At 39.7% G+C, this 12,324-nt stretch overlaps 1 protein-coding gene across 10 annotated transcripts in view; it reads left to right on the top strand.

Moving 5' to 3' along the window:
- The first annotated feature begins 1,877 nt into the window (after positions 1-1,877).
- Positions 1,878-12,324, top strand: part of ubr4 (ubiquitin protein ligase E3 component n-recognin 4) — a 49,061-nt gene continuing 38,614 nt past the window's right edge. For 5 of the 10 annotated variants that reach the window (XM_077585265.1, XM_077585263.1, XM_077585262.1 and 2 more), the window contains exons 1-15: positions 1,878-2,044; positions 3,736-3,833; positions 3,969-4,072; positions 4,235-4,364; positions 4,732-4,871; positions 4,999-5,098; positions 6,966-7,107; positions 7,224-7,348; positions 8,036-8,160; positions 8,260-8,319; positions 8,414-8,604; positions 9,114-9,213; positions 9,299-9,436; positions 9,608-9,725; positions 10,407-10,448. In XM_077585265.1, coding sequence (XP_077441391.1) covers positions 1,920-2,044; positions 3,736-3,833; positions 3,969-4,072; positions 4,235-4,364; positions 4,732-4,871; positions 4,999-5,098; positions 6,966-7,107; positions 7,224-7,348; positions 8,036-8,160; positions 8,260-8,319; positions 8,414-8,604; positions 9,114-9,213; positions 9,299-9,436; positions 9,608-9,725; positions 10,407-10,448 — 1,738 coding nt within the window. In that variant the 5' untranslated portion in view covers positions 1,878-1,919. The remainder of the gene's footprint in view (positions 2,045-3,735; positions 3,834-3,968; positions 4,073-4,234; positions 4,365-4,731; positions 4,872-4,998; positions 5,099-6,965; positions 7,108-7,223; positions 7,349-8,035; positions 8,161-8,259; positions 8,320-8,413; positions 8,605-9,113; positions 9,214-9,298; positions 9,437-9,607; positions 9,726-10,406; positions 10,449-12,324) is intronic. The other 5 variants (XM_077585268.1, XM_077585266.1, XM_077585267.1 and 2 more) reach the window with 2 other exon arrangements.

Here is a 12,324-nt window from a genome sequence, read left to right as displayed (position 1 = left end):
GGACGTCTCGCGAGACGTGTGCCCCCTATAGTTTGGAGGTTTTACGAGCACTAACAAAACGCAGAACAGTTATTCTAAAAACACATTAAGTATACGTCATTATTGGGTTGCATCAACACGACTCGAAAGCCTCTTCCAAACGTCAACACATTCGCTTTTTGTACAGTACAGCAAAATTGGCCTACACATATATACTTCGCTATGGTCTAAGTCGAAGTGATCGCCATATTGGATGTGGCATGTCTCATTCCTTTTCTGCCTGGATACATGTCAAAGGCAGAGTACATGAAGAACGCTTACCTTAAACCCGTTTCCTGACAAATGAGTTTTTAAGACTGAGGTTTGATTTTGATGTAAATAATTGTGTGTTCTGTGATGTGGATGTAGAAAATCAGATTTTGATGTTTTCTTCCATTGCAATGCAGTACATTCCTTCTGGAATAATTTAAGGAGTTGGTTACAATAAATAAATAAATAAATCTTGATTTCCCGCTGACAGTCTATTTTGTTTGGTGTGTTTCAGGAAGATGATAAATTAGAATTTGCTTTGAACGTTCTGTTGCTTTTAGGGAATTTTATTTATTCACAAGTGCAGATATTTCAAAACAAAACTGTGTCGACTGGAAAAATGCGTTCCTACTACTTGGTAAATCTTTGAAATTGGTTATGGATAGAAAAGCCCTTCATTTAGTTTTATTGGAAATATTTGATTTGTTATAAAAATTCCTCTTATAAACATAATTTTGGTGTTTTTTTAAATTTTGAATTTTATTTTTTGGGTTTGTTTTTTTCCCCTTTCTATGTTCATCTATATTGTTAGAATGCTTATGCTCAATCTGTGTCAAGTAATTTGTCATTTGATGATACACGAGTGCCTTGTTTGTTTGTGTATAATTGTTCAATTACAAAACAAAAACAAACAAACAAACAAAAAAAACTGTTTCCTGGGGTTTGTCAAGTGACGTTGGCTCACCTAAGCCGTGATTGGTCGACTCGTTATCTGAGCCCTGAGCAACTGTGATGTCATTTTCCTTTTCAGTCAACAGTAAGTCACTGAGATGGGTAAAAAAGGCGAATTTTGTTGCTTAACTATCTACAAACGACACTAAATATTCCCCTTTAATTAAGAAATTCCATTGTAATTTTTATTTTATTTTTTACATAAAAAAATAATGAGTTTGTGGGATCCCTATAACCAGCTTTATGGATTTGGATAATCCTGATTGCTTTCTTTTGCAATATGATGAGTGGATGTATTTAAAGCAGCATACATTCCCGCAATGAAACCAGAAGAAAGTCAGAAGGGAAGGGGTTTTCTGTATTTGGTCTCAGTGAGCCAAAATTGACCAAATGTCTCATATTTCATATATGTTAATTTCAGTGGTTGGGAAATTGGAACAACTGGTTGGAGGCAGAGCCGCCACATCCAATATGGTGGTCTAGCTGACGTGTCGAAGCAACAGGCCAGCCCAATAAATTAGGTATCTACGAGACACTACCAGTCATGACGTTTTCCGCTCGTCAAATCTGGCGTTATTTCAAAAACTCTTTGAGATATTGTACTTAAATCTGTATATAAAAAACATTACAGATTGAGTCCTTCAATCAACCTTAATTTGTCCCTGCGTAGTAATTACCGCTGTTATTTCTTTGCGACTTGAGCCCTTCTCTTCTAATTTTATGTTGCATTGACAAAAAACAAGACACATACAAATATCAAAGTTGGGCGGACCGAATCGCATTTAACGTAATATCTGACGTTTTGTGACGTGATTTCGAGGGTTTAAGTGAAAGAAAGAAAATGTCGAACGGTCGCAACGAGTTTGGCGTGAGGCATTTACTGGCTGACAGCGCCCCCTGTGAAGTTACGCACCCAGTTTCTTCTTCCTAACTAGCTTTTTTCTCTATGGGATTTCAAGATGGCGTCGAGCGGAGGAAATGGGGAACAAGAATGGACAGCGGCGGTACGGCCGCTTTTATCGGCTTCTTACACCGCATTTGAAACGAAAGAGCTACCGCAGCTTATCGGATCAATTATTAACAGGTAAGCGGCCGCGTGTCAGCACGTCGCGGCTCCGCATTTCCACGAACACCGGTCGTATCCACCCAGGAGTGCGCTGGTTTGCTAACCTGCTAACGTAGCCTGGCTAGTGAAACTGGATGGCGAAACGTCAGCCACTTAGCATTTGCTTAGCTAACGTTAGCATCTAGGCGGCTATTTGAGCTTAACTTGCATTGGCAGCTGCTGGCGTTAGCTAACATAACTACTTACAATGCTTTTAAGCTTAACCTAACTTGGCACTTAGTTTTATTCGAACCACAGTATACTGTTGGACATGAGCCCATTAATGCGTGCTCGAATAAACATTTTTATAACGTTATTGTGAAATGTTAGAAAAATCTGCTTCATCATTAGCTAGCTAACCAAACATTACTAATCAAGCTAGCAAATGGGCCTGTCAAAAGGTTTGGATAACGTGACGAAGAAATGGCCACATACATGACTATGTTTAAGGTTGGTTTTGAATAGGTGGCTAGTCTGTTATAGACTAGCATGTGTGCACCGCAGTGACATTTCAGCATGTTATCTACTCTATGCCAATTAATATGTGTGTTTGTGTTGATAGTAGGTGGGCACCCTGAACTCTCCCCCTAATTTTCTAGGAGCAAATCTTTTACAGACATTAATTTAAGACCAATAATTCAACACATTTGAAAAGATACATTACCATTCAAAAGTTTGTGGTCACTTAGAAATGTTTTCATCTTTTAAATAGAATGCATTTGTTTCTCAATTAAGGTGATATAAGAAATGCAGGATAGACATTGTTAATGTTGATTAAAAATAATTTTTTTTCTTTTTTAAAATAAGAACATATCATTAGTCTAGTTGTCTGATTGCCTAAGTCATTTTTCTTACTATTCTTTATTTGCTTTATGTCTTGACAGATTGTTAGATTCAAGTCATGCAAAGATTGAAATGAGGCAACTGTGCTCATTGTGTTTGTCGAATGTATATATTTATTTATTGTTGTTTTTAGAAGAGTTTGACTTGGGCAGTTATGCTTTTACACTATTTTACACTGGTGTGTTTTCTTGGTAAACATGAAATTGTTTGGGTTATTATTGTCACACTACCAAAAATCTGACTTTGATACTACACCCACTAAAAGCACATCGATACGGAAGTCAAATGATACCGCAGCAAAAACATGGGACATCAGTTTAGCTGTGGAGTCGTAGAAGTTTAAAATAAACGTGGAATTTCAAATTCTTCGTAGTTACATGAATTTCAAATACTTTTGGGGCAGTGGAGGTTATTATATATTTATTGTTTTCATAGCATGTGTTTTTTTGACACTGAATTAGCAAATTCTAAAACATTTGTAATTTTTTAATTAGATCAACAATCAAGATCAATGACATCTCTATACTTTACTGTCCATACAAATTTATCACTCACTCACTACAAGTCTGAATTAAATGGGTACTGAATCAATTCATGAACTACAGCAGTAATACCATAAAGCAAAAAGGGGTTATGGTAATAAAAACTCTAAGCATCCTTATAATTTCTCCCTTTTAAATCTAGCTGTAATTGCCACACAAGTACAACTTTGAGAAGTCCTAGGTATCTGTGTGTGCAAATGCGAGACTGAGTGAAAAGCCAATACAATGTTCTAGTCAAATGATTGTATCCAACATGTAATTAATAATTTGACTTTTCGTTTACAGTGAATCAGACATTCTTCATCACGACAAGCAGTATGAGCCATTCTACTCGTCATTTGTGGCGCTCTCTGCACATTACATCACAACAGTATGTGGGCAAAGTACGTATCATCCATGTTCTGTAATGTAATCACTATTACACTGCTTCTGTAACGTCTTTGATGGATGACCTTCAGAAAAAAAATCTTGTAATTTTTTGAGGCCATTTATTTGTTTGTTTATTTATTTATTTTTAGTACCAAGGAATCAGTTGCTCTCGGTGGCTGCAGCATGCAAAGTTCTTATCGAATTCTCCTTGCTGCGCCTGGAGAACCCAGATGAAGCATGTGCAGTATCACAGGTGAGATCAGCCACTCAGGATGTTGTAACTCAAATTTACCTTTTAATGGCAGTTTACTTTCATTTTGTATTTGAATTATTTGAGTTGTTTTGGGATTTTTTTCTCCAATGTATTCAACCACGCCTTCCAAACAAATTGTGCTATGCATTATTTATTTTGCAGAAACACTTGATTCTTCTAATAAAAGGACTTTGCACTGGCAGTAGCAGACTGGACCGTACAGAAATTATTACGTTCACTGCAATGATGAAGTCTGCTAAGCTGCCTCAAACAGTTAAAACCCTTTCTGATGGTAAGAGTGGTTTTAATGCTCACAAAAAGACTTAGAGGGACAGTCATGTTTGTATTGTGGGTTGTTTTTGTCATTTACAGTGGGCAATGTTATCCTGTGTTTTTTCTTTTTTAAGACAAAAAAAGGTTGTGCTTTACCTTGATTAGTTTCAGCAATGACTGCCGCCTTCCTCAGTTGTTCCCGAAACTTGTCAAGGTAAAGCACAACTTTTTTTTTTTTTTTTCGATTTGTAGACAAGATTATTAATTTTTTTAGCCAGTGGGCAATATTGTTACTATTGTCCATAAAACTGTCCCAATAATCCCACGATATGATGAGGTTGTATATCACAACTCTAAAATTGCCAATTTTGCTTTTGTTTTAACAGTAGAGGATCAGAAGGAGGCGCCGAGTGCTGTGAACCCAGAACTGCGTCATAAAGAAGTGCAGTTGAACTTCTTTAATCAGCTAACTTCAGTGTTTAACCCCGACCTTAGCACCATTTTGGCCCCTTCAGCACACATGCAGGTAAAGTTTTATGCTAAATATGCACACTGTGTCATGAACAACTGGAGGATGTCCGTGATTTATTCTACGTTCATGAATTTTTGTTGTTGTAATTCTGATTACTTTTTAAAAAAAATTTTTATTATAGGCTGAGAGTGATTGTGATGACCAGACGTCTGACCAAGCTGTTCAGGCCAAAATGAAGAATGCATTTGTCTCTCAGAATGTGTCAAGCTTACAAGAACTGGGTGAGTATAAACTTAAAACGCCTTTGGGAAATTGGGACCAATGAAGCAGACCGCGCGCAGCCGGCTCGCGGAAACCGTTTGGCAGCAAGGCGGGCCCCGCGCCGCTGGCTTGCAGAAGCCGCTCGGCAGCAAGGCAGCGGAAGCAATGAGGTAGGCCCCGCGCCGCCATCGGGGGGCCTTCACGAGAGAGAGAGAGCGGGGACCGGCTGGTCTCACCACCAGCCAAGCGTGGACCTCCGCTTTTTCTCTTGTAAAGGTCCACCGCCGCTCGACCGAGCAGCTTCTGCGAGCTGGCTGGCTCTGTGAAAGGACAGCCGTGTGGGAAACGGCAAACAAGTTTGCCTAGACGGGCGAAGCAGAGAATAATGTAATTAATTATGCATGTTGTAATAGTATTTTGTATATTAAGGTGGCATTTGTTGACCATCTATTGTAACTGAAGAGCAAAAAAAGCATGTAGCCTATCAATATTTCTCAGGTGCAGACATGAAAGAATGTGTAGACTGAAGCAGGTGGCACAGGAGAGCCTTGGCCACGCCCAACTCATTTTGTAAACAGAAGCGCTTGGAATCAGGCAAGCCTTGGCCACGCCCACCAAAATCCATCCGTTTGAAATTGGGTTTACAGTAGACCATCCTGTAGACCCTGTATTTCTACAATGAGGCAGAATTTCACCCAAAAATATTTTGATACAGTATAAGGGCATCCAGAGGATGGTTGTTTTTTCATTAGGTCCACTTTTAGGGGACCTAACGCAGCCAGTCCCCTAATAATTCATTTAATCAATCAAAAAATCTATTCTATCACATCAGCATATATTAAAAAAAATAATAATTCTATCTTAGTCTAGTAATCACTAATTATAGATGGCGGCGGACCTTTTAGAAGGCAGACATGTTTTATGCCATCTTCCTGCTACGGATATCGGAATGACAATTTTGCGACCGCTAGTTAGTCCCGGTGATGCAGTGGGTCGATCGCTTACCTTCCACACCTGGGGGCCTGCAGGTGGTCATCGCTGAGTCTAGTGATTCAGGCTCCCGCCGCTTGTCACCTTCTGCTTCGCTCTTGCAAGCTTTTACTTTTTCTTTTTTTTAACTAGTTCCTCCCGCTAGCCGCTCTTCTTAGCCTCTCCGGCTGATGGCTCTGACTAACTCCTACTAGCTGCTCTTATTAGCTGCTGCGGCTAAATCCTGCTCACTCTGTCTTTCGGCGTAGCTTGACAGGCTTCACAACGGCTTGCAAGTTTGTCGCTCGCCGAGATGTTTGTTCTCTGCCACAAAATAGGAATTGGTTGTAGCCTTGCGAAGTGTGATCTCTTATGATTCAATATAGTGTGCGTGCTTCGAAATGCATGAGATCTGTCTGCATTCTATGATATAGCGACATCTAGTTGTGAACATTTACACACCGTCACTTTAACTGTTATCTGTGTCAGGAGGATTCACTGCAAAATTGAATGGGAACATAACTGGAAGAATGTCTAACCAAAAAATGATGTGGTTGAAATATACATTTTGCAGACAGCAAGTTACTCATAAGACATGCCAATAAAATGTGTAACTTCTTTTCTAAACAAATATTGACTTTTAAATTCTTAATGTAATTAAGTAATTGATGATCAGGGGTTCAACTTGACTGGCAGATTTTCCAGCAACCAATGTAATAATAGAAGAATAAGCGAGGGATGAATGCGGCTGAATAAAATTAAATGGGGGAAAGTGTGACACCAGAGACTCTTTTCCCACAATTTGAAGTAATTGCAAGGTTACGTTTTCAGTTTTGTGCAAACTTTGTCAAAGTGGCTTCTGATAATGCCAGTTTTGTACAAATTGTTTAAGAGGTTCCTCTTCATTTGCCTTCTCAGGTGGATCTGAGAAGTTGCTTCGAGTGTGTCTCAACCTGCCCTACTTTCTACGTTACATTAACCGTTTCCAAGATGCTGTGTCAGCAAACTCTTTCTTCATCATGCCTGCCACAGTAGCTGATGCCACAGCTGTCCGTAATGGGTATGCTGTGTTTGTGCATATTTTTTAGTGTTTACACTATTTGGGCCGTGTGGTTTGTGTCAGTTTCTATCTAATGTGAATAAATAACGAATGTACGCTAACCCACTCTTACTCAGATTTCATTCACTGGTGATTGACGTAACTATGGCTTTGGACACACTCTCTCTGCCTGTACTGGAGCCACTGACACCAGGCAGATTACTGGATATGACTGTCCTGGCTTTGAGTTGTCTTTACGCTGGTAAGCAGATCATTCACTTTTGACTTATCGTTTTATATTATTGATCTCAGACAGTTTGAAAATGTGAGTTGTCTGCATGTAAAACATGTTCTTTAAAGTGTGGGTTCAATAACTTTGTCCGTCGAAAGACAGGCCTTTCTACATGTGAATGGTGCGTATTTATTTAATTTATTGGCACTCCACTTCCTACTTCATATGTAGGTACAGTATGTACTTAAAAAAGTGATACAACACAATGTAATTTATAGCAAATTGTTTTGTGGAGCCCAAAGTTGGCACTTGCGGACCCCAGTTTGTGAGCTACTGCTATAAAAGCACTGCAGTGATTCGACAGAAGCCTGTAAGGGGTGCGAATGCTCATTTCTGTTCTTGTCCAATGGCTCTATTGTTTTATTAGCTCATGCACTTGTTTCCAGAGGTGTTTAATCATATTATGATTTGTGGTTTGGTGTATTCATTTCCTAACTCAGTCAAACGCATTTGTGCTTTTACCTTCAGTAGGGAAGGATTTTTCTTGCTATTGAATTGTAACAATATGAATTTGTACTCCGTTATACAGTTATTAAACACTTTATAAAAAAAATGCATATTTGTTCAATGACTGAAGTGATCCTTGTCCTCTTGAGAATGTGTACATGTGACGTAAAATGAAAAAGATGTAAGAGAAAATTAACCTTTTATGTTTAGGTGTGAGCGTGGCTACCTGCATGGCCATACTACAGGTAGGAAGTGGCTTGCAGCTTCGCTCTGCCTCGTCAGGGTCTAAAGAGGAGGACTATGAAAATGATGCTGCGACAATAGTCCAGAAATGTGTGAGTTTTATTACTACAATGTTTGTGTCTCTTGCCTAAGTGAAGAAATTCTTGTGAGGTGTGTATTTTGACTGTTTACTGTATTGTGTTTTCCCACAGTTGGAGATCTATGAAATGATTGGACAAGCCATCAATAATTCTCGTCGAGCTGGTGGAGAGGTGAGCACCAGGCCCTCTAGAAAAAGTGCTTTTTCTGTGTGAATTTCAGTTTGATGTTATGTTTTACTAAATGCTTTGGTGTTGTGTTCTGTAGCATTATCAGAACTTCCAGCTGCTTGGTGCGTGGTGCCTTTTAAACAGCCTATACCTAATTCTTAACCTGAGCCCCACGGCCCTGGCAGATAAAGGCAAAGAGAAAGATCCTTTGGCTGCCTTGCGCGTCCGAGATATTGCTGCACGCACCAAAGATGGAGCTGGGTCACCGAAGTTGGGTCCTGGCAAAGGGTAAATAATGACTGGGCATGTGATATAAATATTTACTTGTTTTTATAAACGTTAGTTGTTTTTTTTTGGGCTGTGTTTCTTTGTGGGTTTTTATTGGAAAAAAGTGATGGAACTTGATAAATATATAACAAGGAATTACTTCAGCATTGTTAATGTCCACAGATTTTATACATATGGAATGTTTGATTTCATTCCTAAGAATGAACATTACGAATGTAACTATGGTTCTTTGAGTCCCTCCTGACTGCCAGAAGCGGTGCTTTAAGCGCTGAATGTTAACTGCATATGCGCGAAGGGGACTTTCAGCGCTTGAAGCACCGCCTCTGGCGGTTGGGAGGAACGAAATAGAACTTCAAATATCCACATCCAATAGAAAAAGATGATTGGTTGTTGATTAATAGAGAATCAGCAGCAGAGCATCTCACAGGGAGTGGCCACATCAATCAACTGCATTGTGCGTGAAGTTATAACCTTCAATCATGGCATTATTTTTTTTCCTTTCTCCAAAGACACCAAGGATTTGGAGTTTTGTCGGTGGTCTTGGCCAACCATGCCATCAAGCTTTTAACATCACTTTTCCAAGATTTACAAGTTGAGGCTCTGCATCGAGTAAGTTGCTGCTCTCACAATACTGCTTTTGTCATGAATTTTCAAGATAGGTACCAATTCATTACCTAAGACTCTTCCCCTGCAGGGTTGGGCAAGTGATGGTCCACCTGCTGAGCTTAATATCATGGCACAGAGCACTTCCATCCAGAGGGTCCAAAGGCTCATTGACTCTGTACCCCTGACCAACCTTCTCTTCACCCTTCTCTCCACTGCTTACAAAAAGGTACTGTCAATGAATCCTGCCATTTCCCCTAACTCCTATGAATGTGATTATGGCTTATCAAAAGATGCTTGACCAGCTAGAGATAACGGGGGTAAAAAGTTAAGTGATAAGAGCAGTGTTGAAGAGAGCACTGACTGATTTTTGAGAAGCATTACCTTTTGCTTCCATCAGGCTTGTGTTCTCCAGCGCCAGAGAAAAGGCTCAGTCAGCAGTGATGCCAGTGCTTCCACTGATTCCAACACCTACTATGAGGATGACTTCAGTAGCACTGAAGAGGACAGCAGCCAAGGTAAACTGTGCTGAGCATCTTGGTAAGCCTCAGCACAAAATTCAGCATATATAACATTTGCAAAATAAGAAAAGATACACCTTTGCGTCCTTGGCACCTTTTGTAACAACCTCAACTCAAACATGAAGGACAATGCCCAATATGGATGAATTGCATTTTGACATTTTTCTCTCCCTTTCTAGTTAAGTGCATTTATACATACTTTTAGTCCATTAGAAGTCAGAGCTATTGAATTAAAGGCTAGTTCTCATCATTAATGTAATGCTTCAGCAGTTCTTAATTGTAAATGGACATGTAACTTTGAAGTTGTTATACAGATAAACACAGCCTGATCTAACTTGGGAACTGCTGTAACATTGTATAGACCAATTAGTTAATATCTTTAAAGTTTGGTGTACTGCCTCCAAAGTATCAGATTTGTCTCCCCCACAGCTTGTAGGCAGGTGCAAAATTAAATCATTGGCTGGGTTTGGTGTTAGCGCTAGTGTCAGCATATGGAGCTGTTTAAAAATTTAAAAAAAGCCATGAGTCACCTGACTCACCTCTATCTGTGGATAGGTCAGTCATGACATAAGAGCAGTGTGGAGGATAAACACATGCAGCACACTCACAAAAATGTAATTAACATTTTTGTCCAGTCACCCTATATGATAGTGCAGTTGACAGTGTCTACTATCTCAGCAGAGAGAAGACAGGAGAAGACAAGTGCAGCTTGTGTCTCAGGTCAGCAGTTTTCTGTCCTCAGGTCAAAAGACTTGGTGTACACTTCACTGTCCTACACTCATTTTGTTATTGTATGTCTCACTATGTAGGCTATGAGCTACAGCTATATTAGCTAAGAAAAGAGCCACAGAGGAAGAAACTTTGACAAAATATCAGTTATGTGAAAGGTGCATTTGTCATAATTGGCTGAATTATTAAAATTAGATTTTTTGCCAAAGAGGTTCATCTGTGGTTCAATGTGCTTCAAAGGATAATACCAGTGGTCTAATTATGTGGGTCCTTAGCATATAGTTTATTACCCCACTGGGTGTTGATGGGAAAGAACCTGTGCTTCTGTACCTTTTTTTTCTGCCCTTTCATTGTATGGTCGCCATTGTTAATGCTGTTTGAGGTAAGTTTTATATATATTTGTACAGCTTCAACATCTGCTCTTTTCGCTGGACAGTTCAGACTACATAAGCGTTGTATTTATGACATACTGTATACTCCTTATTTTTCTTTTAAAGCATAAACAAAATTTTTGCCAGTTACCTCTTCATTTTCATTCGTGATATATTTTTTTAAAATGCACATTGCATTATGGGTCATGTCTAAAATATTAACAGTGCCAAAATAATGTAGAACCCACTTGAAATCAGTGGTATTATTCTTGAATATAATGAATTCAAGTTGTGCTTGTACTGTTTGCTTAAGCATACTATGCTGCGTCTCACTGACACCTGATAAGTTACATTTTTCTGTTGCATGTAAATGTGAATATCTACTTAAAGCTCTACTAGTTTGCAATTTAGCTAGAAACTTGCGTATTATTTTTTCCTGTATGTGCAATTGCACACTTAAAGCCCAAAACTGAGAGGCACAATATTTGATTGCCAGAGTCATGCACAGGTACTGCCGTTTGCTACTATTCAATTCACAGTCCCACAGTCCACCTTCACTCCATAGTCTGGGTAGAGTAAATGTTAGGAAAATTGAGTCTGTTTGAGGTGGGTCAAGGCCTAGATACACCAATCCGATGTCGTGAGTCGGACAGCGTTGGGCCGACAGCATGCGCCGTCTGATCAGTATATAAATTACTGTCGTAAAGTCAGATCAAGTTGGAATACGTTGGGGCGTTTTCAGCAAATTTGACATGTTGAGTCGGCGCACGGGTCAAGAAGAGGAAGTGACGAACCCGGATAAACAGTACTGATGGAAAGCCTAGAAAGTTTTTTCCCCCTGCTCATTTTGCGGATTGTCACCCTGCTGTACCCTCCACATTTGAACGTATAATGTCTGTCTGGACAGAAGATCGGGAAGATGACTTTGTCTCTTTGGTTCAAGAGAAACCGGCATTGTGTGATATTTTGCCCATTTTGTGCGGTTTCTCCTTGTCTTGCGCCTTTGCTGCCTTAATCTTTTTGAACACACAAGAGCGAGAGTTGATGATGAGAGCATTATACGATACTATGCAAAAAGCCGGACGGTTTCGTTTTCATTCACGTGGGAGGACATTGTGAAAGAAAAAGTAACCGCCAACCGGTATCTATTGTTTACGTTTTTATATCCCGCTGCCGTAAAGAGGTTTCCGGTTGCCTTTAGGAATAATGATTACCGCTGACGATGGCATGGAGGGGAATTACTTCTCGCGCATGCGCTTGAAGGTACGTAATTGTCGGTCGGTCGGTGCGGTGTGTATTTGTCATTTTTCTACGCAACGTGCCGACGCCAGGGGGTTACATTAGGCGTGTAACATTTGGCCGACGTCGAATTGGTGTATCTAGGCCTTTAGTCTCATCACCCTACGATTTTTGCTTGTAGTGTGGACATCCTGATTTGAGATTTTTCTAAGTTACCCAATTCTACACCTTTTATAGAAACTCACATCCTGTTTGTG

Source organism: Vanacampus margaritifer, chromosome 1, assembly GCF_051991255.1.
Source record: "Vanacampus margaritifer isolate UIUO_Vmar chromosome 1, RoL_Vmar_1.0, whole genome shotgun sequence".
Lineage (NCBI taxonomy): Eukaryota > Metazoa > Chordata > Actinopteri > Syngnathiformes > Syngnathidae > Vanacampus > Vanacampus margaritifer.
The sequence above is the reverse complement of the archived record's forward strand: the minus strand, read 5'-3'. Positions and strand labels throughout refer to the sequence as shown.